The 10,378-nt window shown below is 42.0% G+C and overlaps 2 protein-coding genes across 2 annotated transcripts in view; one reads left to right on the top strand and one right to left on the bottom strand.

The window, feature by feature from the left end:
* Positions 1-49: 49 nt before the first annotated feature.
* LOC146646436 (alcohol dehydrogenase 1) lies at positions 50-6,314 on the bottom strand. Its single transcript, XM_085391870.1, has 9 exons — positions 6,169-6,314; positions 3,536-3,637; positions 1,904-2,045; positions 1,725-1,812; positions 1,403-1,622; positions 1,040-1,300; positions 801-933; positions 331-469; positions 50-237 (listed from the first exon to the last, which is right to left on the bottom strand). Exons 1-9 carry the CDS (start codon positions 6,184-6,186, stop codon positions 204-206), a joined length of 1,137 nt encoding a protein of 378 aa, XP_085247996.1. The 5' UTR covers positions 6,187-6,314; the 3' UTR covers positions 50-203.
* A 114-nt stretch (positions 6,315-6,428) lies between these two features.
* The window catches only part of LOC146646437 (semaphorin-4E-like), a 37,596-nt gene continuing 33,646 nt past the window's right edge, over positions 6,429-10,378 (top strand). The window contains exon 1 of the mRNA XM_085391866.1: positions 6,429-7,500. Within this exon, the coding sequence (XP_085247992.1) occupies positions 7,441-7,500 (60 nt within the window). The 5' untranslated portion in view covers positions 6,429-7,440. The remainder of the gene's footprint in view (positions 7,501-10,378) is intronic.

A 10,378-nucleotide genomic window follows, 5' to 3' on the forward strand; every position in this document is an offset into this window, starting at 1 on the left:
CTTATAAAATAACACAACCAAATCTGATCAGAAGTGAGGAAACCAGTCATCTGTTAAAACCATTTATTTTGCTGCACAATCACTCCTCAGATTTTGATCATGTGAACACTGATGATAATTCTTACAAACACAATCTGCACATAATCTGTTGAATGGTGTTCACTGTAGAGCATGGCTTCAGATTACTGAGGAATGAAGTGGTCTTACTGTGGAGAAACACTCAGAACTGTCCGGATGCTGGGAAACAAATACAAAGCACAAATTAGAAGACTTGCACCTATTAGTTTTTCATTTTTGCATCTAGTTAGTAATAATTGAGAAAGTATGTACCATTTGCCGTGCTTCATCAGTTCAATGGCATCGTTGACCTGGTCCAAAGTCATTTTATGAGTGATGAACTCATCCAGCTTCACCTTCTTGTTCAGGTAAGCTTTAACCATCTCAGGGACGCCATCCTTACTTTTAAATCCTGAGCCCCAGATATAAAAAGCATATTATAACATCAATTAGTCTTTTCTCACTTCAAGCCTTCTGGCCACTGTCACAGCACAGGAGGTACTGTTCCTGGTAATTTGGTGTGTGAAACCAATTATGGAAAATGTGCAGATGTTTGAATGTGCTGAATACAACCTGGTGCTTTTCAAAGTTCTGCACTCAATGTGCTGATGTAAAGCTGAAGAAAGTTAGATGCATATGGATGCAGAAACACCTCCCCAAAACTGGAAGCTGTGCTCAGTAATGCTGCGGTGGTGGTTACATTAAATTACATTAGTTAGTGTGGATGATCACATGTGCCTCACCTCCAAACAAAGAGCCCTTCCATGTACGTCCAGCAATGAGCTGAATGGGTCGGGCTGCAAAGTCGTGGAGATCAGTCCAGCCAACCAGCACGCTGACACCCCAGCCTTTGATACAAGACTCCAAGGCACTGCGCTACATGATAAAACCAGCCAAATGTCAGCTGACTTGTAAACATAGGGTTCTTGACCATATTTACAAACTGATCCAGTCTTCATTCGAATTTGTCAGTCTGCCTCACCATGACTGCCACGTTCCCGACACATTCCAGGGAGTAGTCCACACCTCCACCAGTCATCTCAGCCAAAACTTCATTGATGGGTTTGTTGTGATCCTTTGGGTTCACAAACTCAGTGGCTCCAAACACTTTGGCCTTCTCAAACTTGTCTGGATTGATGTCAACAGCGATAATCCTTTTGGCTCCTGCAGCCTTGCAGCCCATGACTGCAGCCAAACCCACAGCTCCCAGACCAAACACGGCACAGGTGGAGCCCGGCTCAACCTGGAGGAAAAAAAAACAGTCAGTTTGGATACTCTGGACTTGTTAAGACTTCATACAGTAACAAACATCAATCTTCACCTGCTGTCAAACCTACATACACACCTTAGCAGTATTAACAGCTGCCCCATATCCAGTGCAGACCCCACACCCAAGGAGGCAGACTTTGTCCAGAGGAGCAGCCGGGTCGATCTTAGCCACAGCCATCTGGTTCATCACAGTGTACTCAGAGAAGGTGCTGGTCCCCATAAACTGCAGCACCTTCTTCCCCTTACAGGTGAACCTGGATTCTGCTAAAGCCATCACATCATGACTATCAGCAGCCCTGTACAGAAAACATTGGTTAAAAAATATAGTACTTTGTGGCAGAGGGTACATATAAAACAAATTCTACGATTAAGCGAAATTAAGAAAACTATTAACTCACCAGCCTTTTTCACACTGATTGGTCTTAGGATTCTTACAGAAGCGACATTCCCGACACTGGGAGATGAACAGAGGGATCACCTTGTCTCCTAAAATTCAAAAACAAGGCTGAGAATGCTGCATCTTACAGAGACCACCTGGTGAACATGACAAGACAGACAAATGAAAGCTTTAACTGACCTGGCTGAAACTCAGTAACGCCGGGGCCAACGCTCTCTACTATGCCAGCTCCCTCGTGTCCAAGCACTGCTGGGAAGCCATCTTTGTGCATACCCTCAAAAAGGTGGTACAGGTCAGTGTGGCACACTCCAGTTGCAACGATCTGCATGAGAACACAGATGATTGTTTCTTTTGGACACTTGAAGAGTTTGGCTTGTGGTTTTATCTGTGCAGTTTGCTAAGCTTTTTACCTGACATAGCAAGAATGTGAAAGAAATGGAAACGCAAGGGAATGGATAAAACTCTGTCTTTTGCTATATACCAGAAATACACCCAAAATGAGGAAGCATTTTGTTAAATAAGAACATTTCTGGGGTTAAAATTTCCCCCGGATGTTATTAGGTCTTTATCCGAGTCCAGTGGCTAACATCTCTGTCCTGATTTTTCATGGACTTTTAGAGATTAAATACAGTGGCTACACCCCATCAAACCTGGTCAGACATGGTTATTCTTTGTGGTAAAAGGTGTCCAAGTCCCACAGTTTCTTTTGTCATACTGTGTGGATAGTGTACTGCAATTCCATAATGACTAGTTAAAAAAAAAAAACTGCTCACTGTCGCCTACAGCTTTTAGCCTTAGAATCATTTTGAACAGTATTAAATGGTATAGAACCAACAAGTACTACTGAAAGACAATATTTTTCATATCTGCTCCCATCAGAGATTCAGTTTTTAGATGATAGCCTCATTTGCTAGCTAATGATAGCTGATAAAAAGCTGCATTAGTATACTTTATTAGAGCTAAAGGCAAGATCTACTGTGTGACATTGTAGGTCTCATCTCTGCATCTCTGTGCCTCTTGTCAGTCAACTGGACATGAAATCTTGGAGAAGATGAGCCTGGAATTACTTTAAGATCCTAAAAAGGAGCTAAGAGTTATTTTACAAACAGTCTGCAGAGCATCTGATGGTATTCTGACTGCATTTCACATTGAAATGTGCTGACATGTCACTAAACAATGTTGAGCAACATTTTGAAAGGAACGTAATTTCACTGGGTCTGACTGACATCATACGTCCGCAAGTAAACACTGTCTTATTTGTCTGATCTACAGGGTGGGGCAACCAAGCACACCATTGGTTTTTTTTGTGACATTACCAATAAGTTTGATGTGTCACATGGCCCTCTTCCTATTGAAAAAACAAAAGTTGTATCCAAGATGGCCGACTTCTAAACGGCCACCATGGTCACCACCCATCTTGAGGAGTTTGCCCCCTCACATATACTAATGTGCCACAAACAGGACTTTAATATCACCAACCATTCCCATGTTATTACGTGTATCCATATAAATGGCCCACCCTGTATATTTTTTTATGTCTATTTTTGTCACCTGCACTTTGTCCTTGTCAGGTTACAGCTGATTTGAATATTTGAATATTAGCTAAGAAGTGGAGATTCTGCTCTTTAGTTATCCGAGTTTTTATCTTTCAGATTTTTCACTTTTGCCTTATTACCCATTTTTTGTGTTTCACCATGAGAAACAGTTTCCTGCAACTTTTGCTTAGATTAGAACCCACTATTATGATTCCTTTCATTCACCAACACAAGTGCACTAAGAGATATCTGTGAATGTGTGTGTGTCGATTCTCACCTTGATCCGGACCTCATTGGCCTGAGGTGGGGCTACCTCAATCTCCTCAATCACCATAGGCTTGTTTGGCTCCCAGGCCACTGCTGCCTTGCACTTGATGACCTAAAGTGGCAGCGTGAAATGTCACATTTTTGGGGTGCTGCTGAACTATACCAAGATGGGTTTCTGGAGAGTTATGACAAGCACCTACTCATGTAGCATTTGTAATTTGAAGTGCATTAATGCCTGCCTGGCACAACTCGAGAAATTTCAAACATCTTTAAATTATACTATTCAACTGGTGCAAGCAAGAGTTTGTGCAAAAGAGCCACTGTTTAACAGCAGATTGGTTTTAATAGTTCAGATAAGGCTTTTCCTGCAGAAGGGCAAACATCATATGACAAGGAACAGTCTAAAGTCCATGTCTCATTTAGCAAATGTAGTAAATGTAGACTCTGGAAATTGAATAACACAAAATAAACCATTCACTAAATCACATGTTGTTACATTACATAAATAAAGGGGCTTTTTTGGTCATTATTTTTGAATTCCCTGCACTAAATTCTTGGGCCATACTTTTCTTTTGGCCTTCCACAGCAGCATCCTTGCCAAAATTTGCAGTTGCACAAAACTGTCTCGATGGCTTGAAAGTGCATTCCAAGTCAAAATAGGAAACGCAATATTTCACAGATGTATTTCATCACAGTTTTATTGCAATCAAAGTAGTAACTCTAGGCTGGGCTTAGTGGAATAAACATGCATGTGTAAAAGGATATACAGTGGGGCAAAAAAGTATTTAGTCAGCCACCGATTGTGCAAGTTCCCCCACTTAAAATGATGACAGAGGTCAGTAATTTGCACCAGAGGTACACTTCAACTGTGAGAGACAGAATGTGAAAAAAAAATCCATGAATCCACATGGTAGGATTTGTAAAGAATTTATTAGTAAATCAGGGTGGAAAATAAGTATTTGGTCAATAACAAAAATACAACTCAATACTTTGTAACATAACCTTTGTTGGCAATAACAGAGGTCAAACGTTTACTATAGGTCTTTACCAGGTTTGCACACACAGTAGCTGCTATTTTGGCCCATTCCTCCATGCAGATCTTCTCGAGAGCAGTGATGTTTTGGGGCTGTCGCCGAGCAACACGGACTTTTAACTTTTCTATGGGGTTGAGGTCTGGAGACTGGCTAGGCCACTCCAGGACTTTCAAATGCTTCTTACGGAGCCACTCCTTTGTTGCCCGGGCGCTGTGTTTTGGATCATTGTCATGTTGGAAGACCCAGCCTCGTTTCATCTTCAAAGTTCTCACTGATGGAAGGAGGTTTTGGCTCAAAATCTCACGATACATGGCCCCATTCATTCTGTCCTTAACACGGATCAGTCGTCCTGTCCCCTTGGCAGAAAAACAGCCCCATAGCATGATGTTTCCACCCCCATGCTTCACAGTAGGTATGGTGTTCTTGGGATGCAACTCAGTATTCGTCTTCCTCCAAACACGACGAGTTGAGTTTATACCAAAAAGTTCTACTTTGGTTTCATCTGACCACATGACATTCTCCCAATCCTCTGCTGCATCATCCATGTGCTCTCTGGCAAACTTCAGACGGGCCTGGACATGCACTGGCTTCAGCAGCGGAACACGTCTGGTACTGCGGGATTTGATTCCCTGCCGTTGTAGTGTGTTACTGATGGTGACCTTTGTTACTTTGGTCCCAGCTCTCTGCAGGTCATTCACCAGGTCCCCCCGTGTGGTTCTGGGATCTTTGCTCACCGTTCTCATGATCATTTTGACCCCACGGGATGAGATCTTGCGTGGAGCCCCAGATCGAGGGAGATTATCAGTGGTCTTGTATGTCTTCCATTTTCTGATGATTGCTCCCACAGTTGATTTTTTCACACCAAGCTGCTTGCCTATTGTAGATTCACTCTTCCCAGTCTGGTGCAGGTCTACAATACTTTTCCTGGTGTCCTTCGAAAGCTCTTTGGTCTTGGCCATGGCGGAGTTTGGAGTCTGACTGTTTGAGGCTGTGGACAGGTGTCTTTTATACAGATGGTGAGTTCAAACAGGTGCCATTCATACAGGTAACGAGTGGGGGACAGAAAAGCTTCTTACAGAAGACGTTACAGGTCTGTGAGAGCCAGAGATTTTCCTTGTTTGAGGTGACCAAATACTTATTTTCCACCCTGATTTACCAATAAATTCTTTACAAATCCTACCATGTGGATTCATGGATTTTTTTTTCACATTCTGTCTCTCACAGTTGAAGTGTACCTCTGGTGCAAATTACTGACCTCTGTCATCATTTTAGGTGGGGGAACTTGCACAATCGGTGGCTGACTAAATACTTTTTTGCCCCACTGTAGGTTAACAACTGCTCAACTGCCCTGAAACCCTTATCTGTAACACTTTCGGCTATTACAGTGTTCATGACACACCCACCCACACTTAGACACAGAGGTACAGCAAAATACATTTCAACCAAGTACAATATTTTAATGTGAGGTTTGCAACAAAATTTTTTGAAACAACAAAACAAAAACAAACAAACAAACAAACAAACAAACAAACAAACAAACAAACAAAAAAACCCACATTAAAACATTAAAGCTGTAAATGAGGCCTCCCATGTGGAATTATGTACCTACCTTACCAGCGGTGGACATTTCTGCAACTATGACAGAGTCACAAAAAAGTTGAAAGCAACAGGAGCTGCAGGACTGGAGTCAGAGAAACTTGCTTGGACTTGCTGCTAAAATACTACAGCTGGAGAGGGAGTTATGCAACCACCAGATGGGCAGGGACTTTTCAATGATTGCAAACTGAAAACGTTTTTTCTTCTTCCCTTGCTTAAACTCATATGGAGAATAGATATGGAGGCTGCTATGTTTGCACAAACAACCCACAGTCAACACAGATGATAATAAATCATGGAAAAACTCACTTTTGTACTGCGTTTATCAAAAACTATGACAACTTACAGAGCTACCTGACGCTGTATTTCTGTTATTTTGTTTGAGTGGCCATTGTGAGTCATTTATGCTGAATGGCATAAAAATTTACATTTATTTCTTTATAATTACACAGTTTATGACACTCAACAACAATCATCACAATGACAAATCCACTGAATTGTTCTATAATTTTGAAAACTTTATATAGTATGTCAAGGAGGTGAAAGATTTCGGTGGCACTCAGGCTTCACATTCACAGTTTGGAAATTTGACAGTTGATTTCTTAGTCAACTGTACAATCACAGGTGCGTAACAGTAAGTTGGCACATTAGAAATGTTATCTTTTGGATTTGTGTACAATGTAACTGGACTTTAGTAACAGTTCTAGATATTGCATCAGCCCTTTAGTCTTATATAGATAAAGGTCAATATACAAGTCTTTGAGAGAACTCCCATCATAAACTTTATAATTATCAACTACCCTTCTCAAGACCTTGAAATAAAACTTGCTACAAACTCTCAAGCTCATTCCAGTCCAGGCTGTCAGTTATCTGTACCCCCAGAAAATCCCTGGTGACTACCTCAACAGCACTGTTGTCATTGATGAGAGTTTTGTCCTGAATTCGATGATCATCTCCTTGGTCTTCTTGACGTTTCGGAACAGATTGTTAGCACTGCACAGATCCACGGCTTCACCTTATCTCTATAGGACAGGTCGCTGTTGTCCCTAATGAGACCCACCACTGTTGTGTCATGTGCATACTTGATGATGTGACTAGAAGCAGATGCAGCACTGGAGTCATGTGTCACAGCGTGAACAGCAGTGGGCTCAGGACACAGACCTGAGTGGAGCCGGTGGAGCCGATGGAGATGGAGATGCTGTTTCCCATTCGCTGACTGAGGTCTGTTGGTGAGGAAGTCCAGCAGCCAGTTAACCATGGGAGTGCTGACTGTTTTCTACTCCAGATGTACCAAGCTCAGGTGGAGAACAGAGGAAATGGCGTCCTCTGGAGAGCGGTTTGGCTGGTAAGCAAACTGGAATCGGTCAAATATGGGAGGCATTAAAGATATGTAGTCCTTTACCAACTTCTCGAAGTTCTTCATCATTATGGGAGTTCGTGCAGCAGGGTTGTAGTCATTAAAACACGTGATGGGCACAGGGATGATGGTGGCAGACTTGAAACATGATGGAACCACAGTCTGCTCCAAGGAGTTGTTAAAGATATCTCTAAGGACGTTTGCTAGCTGGTCACCGCACTCCCCGAGTACTGTTGGGGTTTTTATTATGAGAGACAAGACAAATATGCTCCAATTATAAGTTTTCACAGATAATTAATAAAAAATTTAAAATTTAAAATTAGTTTTACATGGCGTTGTAGGCCTCTCTCAGGCTCAAAGGCTGCCGCACCCAGGCAGTATACACTTTTTACTGCTGGTCACAGAAACTGAATGTTGACATGGTTGGTCGAAAGAGCTGAGAGTGGCCTTAGGTCTGATACCAGCTCACGGCCAATCACCAGCTCTGCAGCTTTCTGGACCTCTCCTTATTTGGGGACGCCCTTTTGCAGGCAACACTCCCGTTACGATGAAACCACGTTTTGTTCTCCGGTCAGCCCCGTAGAGTTAAAGAAGGGGTGTAAAGTGCATACCATAACAGCAGATTTATGATCAAGGCCACATTCCTGTGAGGGGGTTGTGAGGAAGTGTTGTCTCTGTTAGTATCAGAGTAAAAGTCTACTTCCAAAACTCCTACATTACACTGTGTGCAACAAAGGACAAAACACAAATATGTGATACTAATTATGAGATATTAGCCTTAAAGATCAAAATAAATTCCAACAGTACCCATCCTGGAATGTTTTCCGTACATTCACTTTTCCCAGTGTTTTCCCAGACATCATCCGCATTGAGATTCAGCGCTTTCTCATCCGCGTGAAGACTGGCTTTTATTGCAGAGGTGTTGTCTGTTGCAAATCTACAGAAAGATTCGTTGAGGTCGTTGAGGAGGTGTGGGTTGTTGTCATACAGTGTAGGAGTAGCCTTATAAGCTATTATTGCTTGAATCTCCTGCCACATGCACCTGGTGTTATAGGGTCACAGAAGAAACTGAACCTTCCAGCATAAATGCACAGTTCAGGCTGGCTCTAGCTGTCTTGAACACAGCCTCATCACTAGACTTAAAAGCAGCATTCCATACTTTTAGCTTTTTGCGTGCCTCCGGTGTCATCCAAAAAAACCCAAACAAACCCTAAATTGGACATTATATCTAGAAAAGTTCAGGACTGTTGTTCCCTGTTAAAATGTCCCCCAACTATTTAAGAGTATTCCAACGGTTGTGAAACAATCACCTCACAAACAGCTGGCAACTTAAAAAGATACAGTTATGATCAAGTTTAACTGCAAGCAAAATGCATTTCACACCAACAGCATACTGTGGGGTTGGCACAAAGTTTTCCAAATAGTTTCTTTTTGCACCTGAACAGGACCTTTTGTAAATATGGGCTCTAACTGTTCACCTGGGGGAATGAAGAAACAAATCTGGTCATTAGGAATCAAACAACAAACACATTACTCTGAGCTAACGTCATTTCGTTATTTCTAATGTGTGACTTGTGATGACCTTCCCACTATCAAGAAAGTCCTGACCTGCTTTTATTGGTGATTGGCCGGCATGAGAGCATAGTCAGCTAATGCAGCTCACATGGGTCTTCCAGGCTATAAAAGCTGGTCTAGATGTACTATCCAGTCTCTACTCTACCATACCTGGAAGCACCCAAATTGCCACTTGGTTATATTATGATAGGTTTTTATGTGAACTATGGGAAATTGCCCTTTGTCACCCACTTTGAGTGAGGTTGTGACAAATGGGAGATGTTCAGTCCATTGGTAAGGTTAAAGTTTGGGTCAGTGCTAACTTGTTTGCTAACATAGCTTAAAGCTGTTCTGCTTTTTGAGTACAGCCCGATACAATATCTTAATAAGTTCCGCATAAGATAAGATTTGGATTGGTTACATTAAGGTTGAGCTGTTCTGTGGTTTATGCTGGAGGAGAACAACAATAGTCACCATTTTGCCTGGCCATTAAACACCTGTATTTTGGGATGAGTTTAGCTTCATGAGCCATGCATCCCCTTTAATAGGCTTAAGTGGCTGACCTCAACAGAGGAGCATGCTTTCTCTTTAGTCTGGCAGAAAATGTGGTTGAAGTCATTTTCTTGTGGTTTGTGGCCTTATGAAACACATGGCTTGAGTTTTCACAATTGGTTGTGGCATAACTGTGCCACAAGTGTAACTGGTATGACTTGAATAATGTTATGTTTTAAATTTAGTAGTTTGGTCTGGCAGCTTTGGTGTAGACAACATTGACTGAGCTTTGAATTGGCGTGAATTTGGTTGGTTCCCTCTTTGGTGGCAGCTTGGATGTTTTGGTTGTTTTGCTACTATGGCTGATTCTCATGCTTTAATTTGATTTTTGATTTCTGACTACTAAAGATTTTGCGAAGCAGTGTGGTGTGTTTGTTGCTGCAGGCCATGTGATGAGGTCGGGTGTACATTTAAGTAACAACACTTTGATTTGGCGCAGATAATGCTTGCACGCGCTGCTTTCTTAGTTGCAGCCTACTGTTATTGATTTGCTGCCAAAGGAAGATCAGCACTTGATGCAGCTTACCTCTTACTTCTAGGCAGTAAAGGCTGCCCCAGATTAATCAAATCAAATCACTTTTATTGTCACATCACATGTGCAGGCACACTGGCACAGCACATGCGAGTGAAATTCTTGTGTGCGAGCCCCACAAGCAACAGAGATGTGCAAACACAACAACACAAACGAGCAAAATACAAGAATGGCCAACCTGAAACTAATAAATATATGTACAATATATAATAGTGTATGCATTTCTGG

The sequence above is a fragment of the Rhamphochromis longiceps genome, linkage group LG19 (assembly GCF_057381845.1).
Source record: "Rhamphochromis longiceps isolate RC_006_pf linkage group LG19, R_longiceps_female_GT1.1, whole genome shotgun sequence".
In the NCBI taxonomy this organism is placed as follows: domain Eukaryota; kingdom Metazoa; phylum Chordata; class Actinopteri; order Cichliformes; family Cichlidae; genus Rhamphochromis; species Rhamphochromis longiceps.

Coding starts and splice junctions, on each gene's coding strand:
- LOC146646436 (XM_085391870.1), bottom strand. Junction 1,813..1,903: donor CGTTACTGAGTTTCAGCCAG/GTCAGTTAAAGC, acceptor TTTGAATTTTAG/GAGACAAGGTGATCCCTCTG. Junction 1,623..1,724: donor AATCAGTGTGAAAAAGGCTG/GTGAGTTAATAG, acceptor TTTTCTGTACAG/GGCTGCTGATAGTCATGATG.